The 17,711-nt window shown below is 56.7% G+C and overlaps 1 protein-coding gene across 1 annotated transcript in view; it reads right to left on the bottom strand.

Annotated features, from left to right (window-relative positions):
- The window catches only part of SND1 (staphylococcal nuclease and tudor domain containing 1), a 242,458-nt gene that overhangs the window by 58,104 nt on the left and 166,643 nt on the right, over window positions 1-17,711 (bottom strand). Inside the window, exon 16 of the mRNA XM_048499490.1 lies at window positions 4,381-4,490. Within this exon, the coding sequence (XP_048355447.1) occupies window positions 4,381-4,490 (110 nt within the window). The remainder of the gene's footprint in view (window positions 1-4,380; window positions 4,491-17,711) is intronic.

Below are 17,711 nucleotides of genomic sequence, written 5' to 3'. Positions count from 1 at the left end.
CACTGCTGAGCCGATCCTGGAATTATCCATCAGAGCAGAATGACCCCGGCTGCATCTGGTGGGAGACCAGCCCTTGCCTCAACCAGGGAGGCTGTCCCCTTGTTAGCAACCCTTCTAGGAGCAGCAGTGGCGTAGGAGGTTAAGAGCTCGTGTATCTAATCTGGAGGAACCGGGTTTGATTCCCAGCTCTACCGCCTGAGCTGTGGAGGCTTCTCTGGGGAATTCAGGTTAGCCTGGGCACTCCCACACACGCCAGCCGGGTGACCTTGGGCTAGTCACAGCTTCTCGGAGCTCTCTCAGCCCCACCCACCTCACAGGGTGTTTGTTGTGAGGGGGGAAGGGCAAGGAGATTGTAAGCCCCTTTGAGTCTCCTGCAGGAGAGAAAGGGGGGCTATAAATCCAAACTCTTCTTCTTCCTGCATCCTGGCTAAAGAATTCCTGCACCAAACTGGGCTCCCTCGGGATGCGACGACGACAGCCGCACGGGCTGCAGGCCCTTCCTCTGCACACGCCCACCCAGGAGACGGGCTCCCGAGCCCCGAACAGGCAGGCAAGGGTCCCCCTCCCGCCTATTAGTCCCAGGAAAGGCCTCTTTTGTGCTGAGGGAGCCGTTTCCACTCGGCAGCCTCTGGAAAGGCCTGGAGCCCGGGCAGGCGCCGCCAGGGCCTGGGTGCTCTAATTCACGTCCAGCCTGACTAAGAGTTGTGGAGCGCTCACTACGCTCGTGCTCCGTCTGCAATTTTTGCCGGTGGTGGCATTTTTTTTTTGGCCTGGAAATAGCAGAATTTGGCCAATAAAGAATGGGACGTGTCAACCCCCCGAGAAGTTTCTCTCAGTGATCCCCCCGTCCCCCCTCGGCTTCCACTGGTGCCCCACGTAACGTCTGGACTCCAGTCCTGCCCCTGGAAGGGCTGCTCCCACGGGTGCTCCCACAGAGAGGGCTGGCTCCTCTCTGCCTTTCAGAGGGGAGCATCCACACGGCGCCACGCCTTAACGGCCCACCTTCCACGCTCTCCCAGCTTCAGTGCCTCCTTCTGGTCTTTGCCACCCCCGGTGCACACAAAAGGCAGCCAAAGGCTTAAAAGCAGTTTCAGAGGATGGCCATTTGGGTCTGCAGTAGGACCCTTGGACTCGATCCAGGAACACCTCAGAGGCCCACGAGAGCTTGGGGGTGGCAGATTTCGAGACCAAGCACCAGGAGAGCAGACCTCTGAGTCTGGACATTCAGTCAGAAGGGAGGGGTGTTGCAAAGGACGCTTGTGAAGGGTGCAAAGATACAAACGCACGTTGTAATCCTCTCGAGGAGAGCAGAGGGGAATGCTCAAGAGAGTTCCCACACAAAGACAAAACGGCACGAGAGCCAGGAGCCCCCCTGTTCACCCGCTTTTATCCCACGGCACTTCAACAAGACCACAACCCACAGCCCAGTGTCACGAAGAACCAATAATCACCCCAAATTCTACAACACGGCAAAACCTATCCCCGCCCACCCCCTGCCCCAGCCAGCGAACCACAAGCAAACCACAAACTGGCTACATTGGTGAGCTGCATTGACTTTTCCCCTTTTTTTCCCCCCCCCCCCCCCCAGCATCCAGGGGCTGTTGAGAGACCTCCGTTCCGGCCGGGTCCACCAGGCCAGACCCCCCGTCTCCGCCAAGAGGCCCCAAGCACAGTTGCTGGGACAGACCCGCTGCTCTGCCGCCCCCCAACGGCCGGGGGGCTTTGCTCGGGGAGCTGGAGTACCCGGTGCCTTCATGCCTTCAGCAGGGTTCACGCAGCTCTGGACGCAGAGAGGGAGGAGGGAGGAGCTCCCAGGATCCTGTCCCAGGAGAAAGCCGTCCTGCTGGGCTCCCTCGCCCCTCGCCTGGCTCAGTGGCAGGAGGCGCATTCAAGCCCTGGCAGCGACGGGAAAGGCCCCTCCCCACCGGAGACCCTGGGAAGCCGCTGCCGGCCCGAGCAGAGTCCCGACTTTGATGGGCCGACTGCCTGACTCAGGTGTGTTCCTGGGCAGATCAAGCCCGGAGATGCCCCCAGGTGGCCGTACAAGCAGCTGCCCAGGGGGCAGAGCTCTGGACCAGAGCACCCAGCCTCTTACGGCCACAGCAAGAGGGTGCCAACGCTGTTGCCAGGGCATAGCCCCAGCCTCTGTTTCTGCTCTGGAACAGGCAGGGCAACCACGAGGGCAGCATCTGAGTGCGCACAGAGGGACTTGGAAACTGGCACAGGGGCACTGCCGTGTAGCCCAACTAGGGACTGGCATGAGACTGGGCACGGGGCGCTCTGGTTCTGCTCTTCGGGAAGATCAGAGGCCTCCTGTTCCCACAGGGGGGAGACCTTTCCTCCGGGAGAGGGAGGCGGGGGGGGGGGGGAGCCGCTTGACAGTGAGTGACAGGTGGGAAATGCCAGCCTGTCCGCAGCCGCCGGCTCTGCCTGCCCGCGTGTGGCCCCCATTTCCAGGAAAGCGGGCTGGCGGCTCTTGCGCGTGCAGCCCTCTTCCGAAGCCAATTTCAAGCTCGCCGTGGAGAAGGGCGACGAAGGGCGGCCGGGTCACAGCCAGGCATAAATATCCTCCGCCTGCAGCCGGGAGCAGAATGTTCCCAACTAATAAAATCCAACCAGCCGTTTCAGGAGGGGGGCGGCCGGCTGATGGCCACGGCACAAAGAGAGGCTCCCGAGGAGGGGGAGGGGGGGCCTGTCGGGCAGCCAGGAGGGGGAGGGCAGCCACAGACCCAAACGATGCAGCTGCTTCTGAGCCACGGGGCAGCCGCACTTCACGGGTCCCTGCACGCCCGCCAGGGCACGCCGATGCCCGTTTCTCTAGAAAACGTACGTATGCGCCCCTTCCCCTAAATCAGCTAAGTGCCGCTCACACAGTACACACACACAACTGTGGCATTATTGCTATGAAAACAAGCCCCAGGAACACAGCATTAAGCAGTTATCCGCAGAACAGCCCCCAAAAGACAACTAGAATAGATCTTTCTTTCTTTCTTTCTTTCTTTCTTTCTTTCTTTCTTTCTTTCTTTCTTTCTTTCTTTCTTTCTTTCTATTTGCAACCCAGTCTCCCACCACAAAGCAGAGCTCAGAACAGCTAACAGAGCAGTTAATAAAATACATTTCAGTTTACAATAACAATACAATGAACATATATATATATTCCCATACATGAGAACCATCACAGGTAATCATTTCACAGTTTCTATAAGGAACCTAGCCACAAAAGTTAAAATCTCGGAGGCGGAATTGTTTAGTAGAAACGTAATCTTCCCCACAGCAGAGTATTCATTAAAGATTACAGGACAAAGAGCAAAAAGTCTGGTCCTAGATCCCTCGTATTTGGGGCAGTCAAGCAATATATGTTCCATGGTTTGAATCGCTGTGATAATAATAAAGACCACGCTCCAAGATGGAACGCTTCTGTGAAAAGAAAGGCGGGTTTGGTGCCTGAAGCAGGGGGCCAGAGGGAGCGCATCCACACGCGAGGAGCCACCGCTGAAAAGGCCCCGTCCCTGCCTGCCGCCCACCTCCCGCCTGCAGGCAAGGCATGGACAGATGACTTCTGCAGCAGATCTTGGTGGGTGGTCAGTCACACACAATAATTCCCTACCTGGTGAGGGGGGGGCTGTGTGGGATCCGGCCACCCCCTTTCAGATCCACCTGCCACAGGACCTTCCCAAAGGCTCGAATGCTACAGAGCTCTCTCCAATCTCCACACCAGCCCCCCCCCCACTTCCTGTTTCCTCTCCTGGCTTTAAAAAATGGCCCCTCCCTTTTCTCCTTTACTGAGAAACCCCCCCCCCCAGCCCACCCCTGCCGCCGCCTTGGTCTGGAGTTGCAGGGGACAGGACAGAGGAGACAGAGACACTGCCAGTCAGGATGGAGAAACTTGACCTCAGGGATCAAGGCCCTGACTTATGAGTGGGCGGGCAAGCTCCGGGCATCCTCCCCGTCAAGGGAGCAGATACACGACATCGCAAACTACGGGGCGGGGGGGGGGGGGGAGAAGGGGCACAGGACTCAGGCCGCACACCTCTTGACACAAATGGCCAGAGACCTGCTCAAGACACAAAGCCCCCCAACTGGGCCACGAAACTCCATTAGAACCCACGGCCTTTTGCAAAGGGGGGGCTGCCCACACCCGTGCACCCCTCCCAAGCACAGACCGGGGAGACTTCCAAGGGCCCCCCCTGCAGCCATGGCGGACAAAAGCAGCTGTGGTCAGCGGCTCTTCACAAAAGCTGGAGCCACCAGAACCCACACAAAGCCGGCCTTCTGCTTGAAGCACGACGCACGGAGCTTCTCCCCACCACCCACGGTCCCGCTGCCCAGGCAAGGCCAGGTCGGGCTTCGGGGGCCCCCCAAGCTCCCACTGGGGCCTACCTCTCGCTGGAGCACCAGTTCCTTGGTGAAGAGCGTGGCCTCCTCACTGAAGGGCTCCCCCTCCTGCACCAAGCCAGGCAGGTTGCGGGCTCCACGGGGACACTCGATGCCTGCAGGGAGGGAGAGACAAGCCAGAGGTCAGCACGACTGCCAGGGGTCTTCCATGCAGCCCCCACAAGAATGCAGAAAAGGGTGGGCAGCAGACAGCCCCCACGAGAGCCCCCAGGGTCCGCAGAGACCCCCAAAGACCTGGGAGTGATCAGTGCATCCCACCACAGGGAGAAGGGACATGCTGGAAGGGAGTCCTTCTGGCCCTAAAAATGCTTTCCTGGAGTTTCAGGGGTGAGTGAGTGTGTGTGTGTGTGCGCGTGTGTGTGTCGTGCCGCAAGCTCAGCCTGAGGCAGGAACCAGTGGAGAGCGGCTGGCCACATCTGTGCCAGCTGGACGAGGTCTTTAAAGACGGGGCCGTGGCTCGGGGGCAGCGCCTGTGCCAAGTGCGACTCCTGCCAGGCTCTCCAGTGAAGAGGGCCCGAGCAGAAGGGTCGCGAAAGCCCTTCCGACGATCAGAGCAGACAAGGCAGGCCTGGGCAGGTGAGAGGCCCCGTCTGAATGAAGAAGCATCGCAGTTTCATCCGGGCACCTCTGGCGGTGTGGAGCCTGCTCTAGGTACTGACTGCCGAAAATAAACCGGTGCCCGCCCAGAACGCCAGAGCCTTGGACTGAGGAAGCACGCGCTTGTTTCAACCAAGTTCTTTCAGGCTTCAGTCCCTGGGCACGGGTGGACAGCAGGGGACGAATGCTCACATAAACGAACACAGACAAAGGCTCTGCCCACCCTCGAGGAACACAGATCTCTTCACGGCCTTCAGCTGCATGTCTTGGCCCCAGACAAGAGCCGCAGCCTCTCGGGTATCAACACATCTAAGCAGAGGCCGAGAGGAGTGGAAACCTCCCTGACTACAAGCTTTGAAGGCGGCCCAACTCAACAAGTAAGAGCTGCGGGGGGCGGGGGGGGGGGATGTCCCAAAGGCTTCAGTCCTGGGGCAAGCCCAGTGTGGGAACACTCTCACAAGAGGAGCAGAAGGGCTGCAAGGAACCACCTTCCTTATAGCTAAAAGGCTTTAAAGGACAAAAAACAGGCATGGGGGGGGGGGGGAACCAGCAGGGAGGGGAGGCCACCTACGATCTTGCCCAGATGAGGCGAAACTTGGGCATGGGGGTCTCTCAGGAAAGGGGTCTGTACCCTGGGGAAATGGTGGAGGGCCAAGAGAGAGAAGGACCTGGCTGGGAGGTCACCTTGTCTGGAGGCCCACCCCCATCCGCCTTCCCTGGACTGCATACTCCAGGGGTGTCCAACTTGGTGCCCCAGATGTTCACGGACTATGATTCCCAGCCGTCTCTGCCAGCACGGCCAATGGGCAAAAGCCCCTTCCACCGTAGTCCATAAACATCTGGGGCACCAGAGATGGACACCGCTGGCTTACCCCGACTGACAGCAGCTCCCCAGAGATTCAGGTGAGGAGACTAATGGAAGGCTGGTGCCCAGAACCACCGGTCCAGTCTCAAAGGTGGGTGGCCAGAGGGAAACGGCAGAGGAAAGCAGTCAGCCAGCACGGACGGAGGCAGCGCTGAGGGCTTCTCGTGCTCACAGATGGCAGCAAAGAGAGCCTGTGTACCTGCCAGGCAGGTATTGCCCCAGGCCCTGTCTTGGAGGAGCAGCTGCAGCTGCTGGGGCTTTGCCAGGGACTGACAGTGAGCCCCCTGACGTCAGCCTGTGAGTTCCCGGCTTCTGGGAGGAGGGCAGCCTGCAGACGGGGCTACTGTGGCTCACTTGCCAGCCAAGCCGCCGGTGCCGGTCTCAGCTGTGCCGGCAGCACCTTCTCCTCCGGGGCCGCCGGGCGCATCCCAATTAATCCCTTCGCAGCGCTGCACGAGCAAGCGGGAGAATCAGCCGGCAGAGAAGCGTCTCCTTTGCTGCTGGCAGGTTCAGCCGGATGAATGCTGATCAGATGAGGGCCGGAGTTATGAAGGGCGGGGGAGGGGGGGGGCGCGACCAGCAGAACAGGAGGGGGCTTTTGCCAGTTCCATTTAAAGAGCAGTAAAACCTCCCACTGGGACCTAACCTGAAATAAAGGTTGAAGGAGGGGGGAGTATTGCAGACGCGCAAAACACACCGACGCAGCAGGCACTTCACAGATGCTCTTACGGCAGCTGTCAGGAACAACATTGCCAGCTAAGCAAAAAGCCCGGCTTCCTCCCAGCTCTCGGCCCAGGGCCAAGGTCGCGGGGCAGAGGATCAGGCTGATGCAGACGTGTGCCTGGAGGCCTTGCTGGTGGGGAGGGGGGTGGGGGGCAGAGGAGAGGCATCCAGGGTAGTCTTGGCAAGGGGGCCCAGGCCCCAAGGACCCTTGGAGGGAAGAGCCAGGAAACTGAGCGGGGTGGGGGGTGGGGCTTCCTTCTGCCTCTTTGGTGGAAGCACGGAGTCCTTTGCTCCCAGCCACCGGCCCAACAGTGTTCCCTTCTGCCCGGCCAGGAGGCCCTCACCCACCTCGCCCCAGCCACTCAGGAGGCCCCCAGTTCCTGCTGGGGCTGCCCCGGCCTTCTGGCACCAGCACCGAACCGCCAGCGGCCAAGTCTCTCCAGCAGACCTCGTGAGGCTTGAAGAGTCTCAGCTCAGCATTCCTGGCCGGCTTTTCAGAGAGGCCTCCTCAGCTCCACTCGGGGCCAGGAAGCAGAGTTGGATTTGGTAGGGAGCTTACCTTGAAGAGGTCTGATTGCTGCCTCCAACTATTAGTGCTCCAGGAGTCCTCACACGGGACTCACTCCCACTCCACTGTAAGCCTCTCGCGTGGCGGGCTGCTGCGCCACCCCTTTGGGGCAACACCAGAGGGCTCTGAGCCCTTCGGGAGAGAGGAAGAGTCACAGGGGCTCCTGCAGCTCCAGGACTTCAGGTGGGTTTCAGGGTGGCATGCAGAGGCAAAGCTAGGAAAAATGGAGCCAGGGGAAAATCTGAGTTTTGCGCACCCCCCCCCCCCTTATGGGCGGCCACCCTCCCCCATCACAACCAAAAACGTTTTTTGCACCAGGTCATCTCAAAGTCGCCATCACATTATAGAACATGACCCAACACACAAATCTGAACACACCCGGGGCCCCCTAGTTTAAACAATATTGAAAGTGATGCTATTTTTTGAACCCTGAAACAGCATCACTTTTACTGTTTATTTAAACTAGAGAGCCCAGATTCTCCTTTTAAATCCACCATAAAAGGAGAATCTGGGCTCCCTAGTTTAAAGAACATTGAAAGTGATGCTGTTTCAGGATAGATCCCCCCCCCACACACACACACACCATCACTTTCAATGTTGGTTGTTGTGTGTTTTCTAGGCTGCGTGATAGATCTTGTTCCTAATGTTTTACCTGCATCTGTGGCCGGCATATTCGGAGGTGTATCACAGAGAGAAGTCTGTTGCAAACTGTGTCCAGACTTCTCTTATAACAGACTTCTCTCTGTGATACACCTCTGAAGATACCAGCCACAGATGCAGGCGAAACGTTAGGACCAAGATCCACCAGACCATGGCCACACAGCCTGTAAGACCCACAACAGCCAGTTGAATCTGGTCATGAAAGCCTTCGACAATACTTTCAATGTTTTTTTTTAATCTAGAGAGCCTAGATTCTCCCTTTAAATCCACTCCAAAGGGGTGACCCTGGGGAAAATTTGAGAGTGCCTGTCAGGGGAGCAATGTTTAAGCTAACAGTACCAAAATTTTAGGCTATCTCCAGGAGACTCCAGGAGGTTTGGTGAAGTTTGGTTGAGGGGGTCCAAAGTTATGGACCCTCAAAGTTATGGATCCTCAAAAAACTTTCACATCCTGCCTGTGAGCTCCCAAAGGCACCTGGTGGGCCACTGCGAGTAGCAGAGAGCTGGACTAGATGGACTCTGTTCTGATCCAGCTGGCTCTCTCTTATGTTCTTGTTCTTAGGTTAGCCCCATCTACTATTAGATCCCATTGGATGGGGGATGGGGCACCCACTTTTGGGGGTTCACAGCTTTGGACCCCCTGAACCAAACTTCACCAAACTTGGCTGGTATCAGCAGGACACTATCCTGATGATACCACCTACGTTTAGTGAAGTTTGGTTCCGGGGGTCCAAAGTTATGGACCCTCAAAAGGGTAGCCCCATCTACTATTAGCTCCCATTGGAAACAATGGGGGGTGGGGCACCCCCATTGAACATAACTTTGGACTCCCTGAACCAAACTAAACCTGGCTGGTATCATCAGGAGTGTCACCTGACAATAGCCTGAAATTTTGGTGCCACTAGCCTAAAACTGCGCCCCCTGCTGGCTGACAATGTAAAAACACTAAAAATACCAAAAAAATTTTAGAAATGAGCCCAAACTTTTTAGGCGTCCCTACTGGTGAGTTTCCGGGACATTTGTCCTCTGGATGTCCCTTGCGGTAACGGCACTCCTCTGGTGGTAGGTGCATGTGCTCCTTTTGGGGCAAGAAAGGGAGGGGGGAGAGAGAGAGAGAGCAAAAGAGAGAAGCCTTCAGGGCAGATCATTTCCAGAGAGAGCTTTGCCCTCCCCAGTCTGAGCAGAGGCGTCCTGCCTGCCTGCCTGCCAGCGGTTAAGAGCAGGTAGACTCTAATCCTAAGAACCAGGTGTGATTCCCCACTCCTCCACATGAGCAGCAGACTCTTATCTGGTGAACTGGGTTTGTTTCCCCCCTCCTACGTGCCTGCTGGGTGACCTTGGGTGTGCAGGGTCACAGTTCTCTCCCACCTACCTGGCCAGGTGTCTATTGTGGGGAGAGGAAGGGAAAGGAGTTGGTGAGCCCCCTTTGAGTCTCCTGACGGAACAGAAAGGGGGAGGCTGCAAACTCAAAGCTCTTCTCTCTCTTGGGGCTACAGAGAAGGGGGTGCAGTCAAGAAATGCCCCCCCTCCCGAGCCGATGGCTGAAGGGTGGAGGACTGGGACTCTTCGGAGACCGTGGGTGCCAGCCGTCCTTCCCGCAGGCCCCTCCCCACTTGACAGGAGAGACCCCCGGAGCTCCATGTATGCCCCAGAAAACACCACTTGGGCCTCTGCTTCTCCCCAGGCAGGCACGGGGAACGAAGGGAGCCCCGCTTGAAATCTTGAGGAAATCCACGGCTCGTGGCCATGTGGCAGACCCTTCCTTCTTCCCAGACTCCTCCGGCTGCCTTCTGGGCTTGAGATGAGGGCCCATCCCGTCCTCTGTCCCCAGCCCCCGCCAGGGCCCTTGCCTGAATGCAGAACAGCACATCTAGGGCACCCCCTCCCAGCAGGCACGGAGCTGCCCCCTCCTCTCCTCTCCTCTGAGTTTGGGACAGCGGCAGCCCCACGGCCATTCCTGATCTGTTTTTCCCAATTTGAAAATGGCCAAAAGGCTGGGTCAGGACAAAAGGGGCAGCTTCTAGGCCCAGAAGTGCACCCACAGCGGCCTCCCACCAAAGATTGCCTCCTGCCCCCCCTCCCCCTTGGGCAGAGGCTGGGCATGCCTAACCCTCAGACTGGGCGGGCCACCAGCGGCTCCAGCTGGACCCAAAGAGGGCATTCCCCCTTGAAGAAAAGAGGGGGCGCTTGGAAACGCTCCCTTCCTCTCCTGCCTGAACCCTTTGCTGCCAGGTCAGGGGCCAATCGGCCCTCACCTCTGCCAGGCCCCTGCCTAGAAGTCACACAGGGGCTCCCTGCCCTGCAGTCGTGTGCTGCGACCAGTGTGGAGAAAGAGTCTGGATTCACACCCTGCCTCTTTCTCCTGCAAGGAGACTCAAACTCCCTCCTTTGCCCTCTCCACAACAGACACCTTGTGGGGTAGGTGGGGCTGAGAGAGTTCGTGGGGACGAGGAGCAGGGAAACAAATCCAGTTCACCAGATAAGAAGCTGCTGCTCACGCGGCGGAGTGTGGGATCAAACCCAGCCTCCAGGATGAGCAGTCCTCCTGCAGTGGGCGTGAGGGAGGCTAAGAGCCCACTGCATTCAATCTGGAGGAATCGGGTTTGATTCCCCGCTCTGCCGCTTGAGCTGTGGAGGCTCATCTGGGGAATCCAGATTAGCCTGTGCACTCCTGGGCTAATACGCCAGCTTTCGTGACCTTTGGGCCAGCCGCCGCTTCTCGGAGCTCTCTTAAATTCCACCTACCTCACAGAGTGTTTGTTGTGAGCGGGGAAGGGCAAGGAGATCGTCAGCCCCTTTGAGTCTCCTGCAGGAGAGAAAGGGGGGTATAAATCCAAACTCTTCTTCTTCTCTTCTTGACCACTCAACCGTGCTGGTGGGAGGTAGACCCAAGGGGTGCAGCCCCCCCAGGTGCTTCCTGGCGTCCTCTCCATTGGGGTTGCTGCGCTGGACCTGATGCCCCAAATGCCCCGGTTGATGCCGCTGGTTGGCACTGAACGGCTCAGCACTCACAGGAGTGCCAGCTTCCCACGACTGTCGCCGGGTGCCCTTCCTCCCTCCCCTCCCTCCGCCACCCAGTCAGTCAGACGCGGGATGGGTGCCACAAGGCACCCAGGACCTTCTACGGCTCGGCTGGCTTGCTCAGCCGACATGATCTTGGCTAACTCTAACTCCCCGGCGCAGGGCCCTGGACAGGCTGAGCTTCATTTTGGGCCATCGCCAAGCGTGAGGATTAACGGCTCTCAGGAACGGTGGCGAGAGCGACAAGGTTAAAAGCCTCTTCACCTTGGTTTCGGCACAGGTGACAACAGGATTAAAAGACACTCCTGCCGGGCTGTCGAGGGCCAGCCGCTGAGCCGGCTGCAGAGGCACACAGCAAAGGGAACCGATCGCTCGCCGGCAGCAGAACCCGGCCCCCGCCAGGCCGGGACAACAAAGCCCCACCGACGCCTTCTGCCGCTTTCTCAGCCACAAGGTCAGGCAGGGAGAGGTAAAGCCTCCGGGACCAGGCCCACCCCAAAAACCACAGCAGGGCTGGAAGCAGTGCAGAGGGGAATGGGAGCTCATAGCATTGGAGGGATCCATAGAGGCCATCTAGTCCAACGCCCTGCTCAAGACAGGATCAGCCGAGGACACCCCTGAGAAGTGTTTGTCCAGCCGCTGCTCAAAGACTGCCGGTGAGGCCCACCACCTCCCAAGGCAGCCGATCCCAAGGCTGCACAACCTGTACCACATTTCCCCCCCTAATATATTGTTGGAATCTTTCACCCTGTAATTTAGACCCATGATTGTGCGTCCTCTCCTCTGATGCCAACAGGAACAGCCCTTCAAAGACTACCAGAGAGCCATCATGTCCCCCCACAACCTCCTCTTCTCCAGACTGAACATTCCCAATTCCCCCCAGCCTAGGTCTCCAGGCCCCCGATCACCCTCGTCATTCTCCTCTGCACCTGCTCCGTTCTGTCCACGTCTTTTTTGAAACGAGGCCTCCAGAACTGCACGCAGGGCTCCAGGTGAGACCTGACCAATGCAGTGCACAATGGGATTTTGGCATCTTGCGATTGGAGCATTACGCCTCTGTTGATGCATCCCAAGATCACATTAGACTTTTCTGTTGCTGCACCACACTGGCTGCTCATGTTTGACTTAGGGCGCTTCCACACATGCCAAATAATACACTTTCAATCCACTTTCATTGCACTTTGCAGATGGATTTTCCTGTGAGAAATGGCAAAATCCACTGCAAATGACTGTCAAAGTGAAATGAAAGTGAATTATTCTGCATGTGTGAAAATGAGGTTCGTGTGATACAGCAACAAAAAAGGCTAATGCAATCTTGGATCAACAGAAGGAAAATCCTAAGAGCCAGGGGTGGAAGGCCCACTCCAGGAGTAGGCAACGGGGCACCCTTCAGCTCCGGCAGAACAGGGGGCATCCCTCCTAGGCCAGCCCCAGGGGATAAGCTGGGTATGTCCAGCGCATGTCCTGAATGGCTCCGGAGGGAGTCAGCCCACTCTGGAGTTGGAGGCCCGTGGGTGAATGCTGCCGTCTGCGGGGCCAGAGACCTACTGACACTGGGGGGGCCCTGGGGGGAAGCCACCTCCTTGGTAACCAGACCCCAAGGCTATCCTACAAGGGGGGCAACGGGACCTTCATTCTGGGCACACAGAGAGGTCCCCTCCCCCCTCCCCCAGCTGCCAGGCAGGCCTGCTGCAGATTAGAGAGAGAGAGAGAGAGAGAGAGCGCACAGCACGGTTTTCTTGGACTGAGTCTTCAGAGGAAAGCGTTGCAAAGAAATAGGTGAATAAATCAGAAGGGGAAAGTGCTTGGTGCAGCAAAATCCCCGCGCCCAGCCCTGCCACATATTAATGACTCCGGGGGGGAAGCTGGCTTGGGCTGCCTTTCACGTTCTGAGCTGCTCCCCAGCACAGCGAGACTCCTTCGCCCCAGCGATCCAGGGCAGGATCCAGAACAGCAGGAGGAAGAAGGGGAGACTGCAGCTCTGAGGCCACTGGGTGAGGGGGGGGGGAGTGAGAGTCTCCCCCCCGCCCATGTCCCAGTCCAGGGCAAGGCCTCTTGGAAGCCAAGCACCTGCCCAGGAGCGCCAGCATTTACCTGGCTTGTACCCTGCCATCCAACCCCTGCTAATTGTCCGAGACCATCCCAAATGGGGCCTATCCTGAGAAACGAGGTTCCAAGTCAGCTGCAGGCAAAGCAGGAAGAAGTCTTTTACTCTCCGCCACCCTCTGGAGCTCCGGACTGGGGGGGCTGGCAGCCAGGCCAGGCCCCTGCCCCTCTTCCGGTGCCCAGCAGCACAGCAGCATGTTTTCTCAACTATAATGTGGCCCTCCATTTCCATGGAGGCAAGTGATTTGGGGTTCCAAGGTCTCTCAGGCTGGGTTTTTCTACACCCCCTCCCTCCCTTCCTCTCCCGTGACTGCAAAACCGTTGTGGTCTGAAGTGGTTCTGCCAACAGGCGGCCCAGAGGAAGGAAAAAGCAGGCAAAAGCTGGAGCCCTTCAAGCAAAGAGCCAAGTGGAAAAGCAGGCCCTGGAGAGTCCACAGGGGGGAAGAGTGGGGGGGCGAGGGGGGAGAGTTGCCCTCAGAGGCTCAGAGGGGTTGGGAGATGGCTCCCCAGGCCCCCCCCCCCCCAGCCCCTGAAACAGCAGAGAAGGGAGATCGTCCTGTGAGATGTCAAGGGAGGGGAGAGCCAGGAGCACACTCCACGTGGGATCTCCCTCCCGCAGAGGGCAACGGGTCTGGTGCCACCTGCGGACTGGCTTTTGACCCCCCCACCACCACCACTTAAGAACATAAGGATACTTCCTGCTGGACTGCACCAGAGTCCATCTTAGGGGTCCCAGCTCTCTGCCACTCTCCCGTGAGTGGCTCCACCTCAGGTGCCTTCTGGAGCTCAAGGAGGCAGGAGGTGAAAGCAATGGCCTTCTGCTGCTGCTGCTGCTCCCGAGCACCTGGTCTGCTAAGGCATTTGCAACCTCAGATCAAGGAGGATCAAGATTGGTAGCCATAGATCGACTTCTCCTCCATAAAGCTGTCCAAGCCTCTCTTAAAGCCATCCAGGTTAGTGGGCCATCACCCCACCTCCCTGTGGCAGCATAGCCCCAACACTCCAATCACACGTTAAGTGAAGAAGTGTTTCCTTTTATTAGTCCTCTAATTCTTCCCCCCAGCATTTCTTAATGGATGCCCCCTGGTTCCAAAGGACAGAGAAAGAGAGAAAAATTTCTCTGCCTGCATTTTCTGCACCATGCATACCTGAGGATCTCAATCCTATCCCCCCTCAGCCGCCTCCTCTCCAAACTAAAGAGTCCCAAACGCTGCAGCCTCTCCTCCCTTCCCTTACTTGCCCAGGAACTGGCCATTTCTTAATCTGGGCTGGTCCCCCCAGCCTCTCCAAATAACTCCACCCCACACCAGGTGTCCCACCCCCACTGCCAGGAACGTGCCAAGCGTGCTTGTGTCCCAGGGCCCTGCAACAGGAGAAGGCACCTGATGGGTCAGATCAGGGCTTTCCTCTGATGAGAACCTCAGAGGTTCCGTCTTGTCCAGCATCCTGCCTCACAAAGTGGCCAGCCGGTCCATCTGCAGGGCCATCAGAAGGGCATCCAGACCTTCCCCCGATAAGAACCTCAAAAGAGCCCTGCTGGATCAGACCTGGGAGTATCCACCGTGTTTAGCGCCCTGCCTCACACAGTGGCCAGCCATCATTTCACATATATCAATTAAAACCCCATAAATTAAAACTCCCCCAACCCCTTACTATTGCAATCTATTCAACCTTTCTAGTTGATCAATCCAAGACAAAGGAATCTAATAGTTTTCTAAAAACTTTGGTTGTTTTAATTTCTAGTTTTCTGCTGTTTGAAATTGCTGCATAGGTTTTAAAGGATTAATGTTTTTAATGTTTTTATGTTGATTTGCTGTTCGGTAGAACAGCCGCACTGTGAGCCGCCTCGAGCCCTTGGGGGATGATGCAGCCTCGAGCCCTTGGGGGATGATGCAGCCTTTAAGTTCAATCAATCAATCAATCAATCAATCAATCAATCAATCAATCAATCAATCAATCAATCAATCAATCAATCAATCAATCATCCATCGCAACAGCAAAAGCAAACCTTGGCCAACTGGAATCCCATCACAGGCTGAGTCAGAAAACAGCAAGATGCAGGGAAGGACAGGAAAAGGGTTGGGGAGCGACTGATGATTGACACTCCACAAGGACCCTCCCCCCTGCATTCCGGAGCCATCTCAAGGGCAGCTCTTCGTAGAGAGAGTTGCAGTGGTCTAATCTGACCATTGCATGGATGGCAAGAGTTAGGTCAGGGCGAGATGGGTCGGGTGCCAACTGCTTAGCCTAACAAAGTGGCAAAATGCCATTCTGGCTTTATTGGAGATTTGGGTCTCCGTAGAAAGGAAGGAAACCAGAGTCACACCCAGGCTTTTGATGGCAGGTGTCCATTCCACCCCGTCTAAATTTGATAACCGCAGAACGTCCATCTTCAACTCAGCTGTCTCTGTTTCAACCATCCCATCACAGCCCCCAGACACTTGGCTAAGTACTCTGCAGCGGTGTCTGGCTCGCCCTCCATCAGCAGGTACAACGGAACGTCATCCACACATTCATGACAACAAAACCTGAAACTCCGGACCAACCTGGCAAGGACTCGCATATAGACTGCCCAGGAAGGAAGCTGGGGAATCAGCCCAAGGCAAGGAAGACAGAGGCACACCGGTGCACCCCAAGAACCACCGGGGGCCCTCTTATGCGAAGGGCCAGCGCACCAGGAAGCAGCACATCCTGCACCAGGAATAAGACCACGGGGCTTAGTGTGGCTGCCCTTGTCCAGCAAACACTGCCAGCCTCAAAGCCCCGGCCCCAGCAATGGGTGCCACCCTCTCTAGACCTCCTCTTCAGGAAGCACGCCCTCCCCTCCTCAGACCTGCCTGCAATTGCCCCCTCCCCAATCCGAGGAGGTCTCATCACTTCCAGGGCCCAGACAGAACTCCCACGTGTCTTCCAGAAGGGTCCCTCAGTCCCCCACACCCCACTCCGGACCAAGGAAGGCAGCCCAGCTCAGGCGCTGAGAGGACTTGAGCTCTGGTGATCCAGCTGAGTACTCCTAAATTGCAGTGGGCCTCTGGGCTTCATATGCTCGAGTGCAGGATCCCTCTGCCCCCTTCGCCAGTGTCTTCTAAGTACCCCAGGCACCAGCAGCACTGCAGGCCGCCTCGATCCTCTGCTGGGCACTTGGGAGCAGTGGGCAGCCAAAGGCTTCCCGGGCAGGCCCTGTTTTGCCTTTGGCAGAACTCCAAACAGCCCTGCAGGGTAGGAAGCTCCCAGCCCACCTGCACGGAGCAGTGGCTTAATGAGCACGTGGATCACAGCGCTTGAGCAGGATTAATGCTTGGGCTTCCCAAAGGTTTTGGGTGAGGGACCTCATTGAAGAGCCCACCCCGTGGAATATGCTGCCGCAGGAGGTGGTGATGGCCGCTCACCTGGAGAGCTTTAAAAGGGGCTTGGACAGATTGATGGAGGAGAAGTCGATGTATGGCTCCCAATCTTGATCCTCCTTGATCTCAGATTGCAAATGCCTTAGCAGACCAGGTGCTCGGGAGCAACAGCCGCAGAAGGCCATTGCTTTCACATCCTGCACGTGAGCTCCCAAAGGCACCTGGTGGGCCACTGCGAGGAGCAGAGAGCTGGACTAGATGGACTCTGGTCTGATCCAGCTGGCTTGTTCTTATGTTCTTAAGGAAGTGAGCAGGGAAGAAGCAGTGTGGGTGGGTGGGGGGGGCGGGGGGGTGCTACCTTATTTTCTTGGAAGGAAGACAACCACAAAATGGAAGGCAAATCCTTTAGGAATGTGACTAAAAATTATCATTGGACGTAACTGCAACTTGTATGTAAATGTAAGAAGACACCCCACCCCCACCCCTTTGGAAGGGGAATAAAGGCTAGTTTGCATTTGAGGAAAGACTGTCCTTAATGTGTTCATACGTGATCTGAAATTGGGGCTGAGCTATGGGGTAGCAGCCAAGTTTGCAGGTGTGACCAAATTATTCCGGATGCTGAAAATCCAGTCAGATCGTGCAGAGCTATAGCAGGATCTCCCTAAATTAGGTGAACAACATGACAAATTAAAAAATCCTAATTTTAAATATATGCTAATACGGCCTGAACTAGCTGAGGCTGAGATTGAAAGAGAGATCTGAGGGCTTAGTAGAGAGCTCAAAAGAAAATGTCAACCCAGCGTGCAGCCGCGCTGCAAAATGCAAACTCCATGCAGGACTTTATTAGGAATGGGATTGAAAACAAAACGGCCAACGTTGTAATGGCCTCGCATGGAGCTATCACGTGGCCTCAGTTGGAATACTGGGTGTAGCTCTGGCAGCCGTTTCTCAAAAAGGGCATTGCAGAGTTGGAAAAAGCACAGAGGGCAAGCAAGATGATTAGGGGTTCGAGACACACTTCCTGAGGGGAAGGTGGAAGAGTCTGGAGCTTATCTACTGACAAAAGAGATGGCTAACAGAGAGAGTTGGAAGAGTCTACAAGGGTGATTGAGTCCAGCTTCCTGCCATGCAGGAACACAACTCAAAGCACTCCTGACAGAAGGCCATCCAGCCTCTTCAAAAACCTCCACCAACCTCTGGGGCGGCTTATTCCACTGTCCAGTAGCCCTTGGACAGTGTTTCAGTAGCTAGCTAGGCTAGGCTAGCTAGAAGAAGAGTTTGGATTTATAATCAACCTGCAGGAGACCTTTACAAAGGGGCTGACAATCTCCTTGCCCTTCCCCCCTCACAACAAACACTCTGTGAGGTAGGTGGGGCTGAGAGAGCTCCGAGAAGCTGTGACTCGCCCAAGATCACCCAGCTGGCGTGTGTGG

This window comes from Sphaerodactylus townsendi, linkage group LG06, assembly GCF_021028975.2.
Source record: "Sphaerodactylus townsendi isolate TG3544 linkage group LG06, MPM_Stown_v2.3, whole genome shotgun sequence".
In the NCBI taxonomy this organism is placed as follows: Eukaryota; Metazoa; Chordata; class Lepidosauria; order Squamata; family Sphaerodactylidae; genus Sphaerodactylus; species Sphaerodactylus townsendi.
The sequence above is the reverse complement of the archived record's forward strand: the minus strand, read 5'-3'. Positions and strand labels throughout refer to the sequence as shown.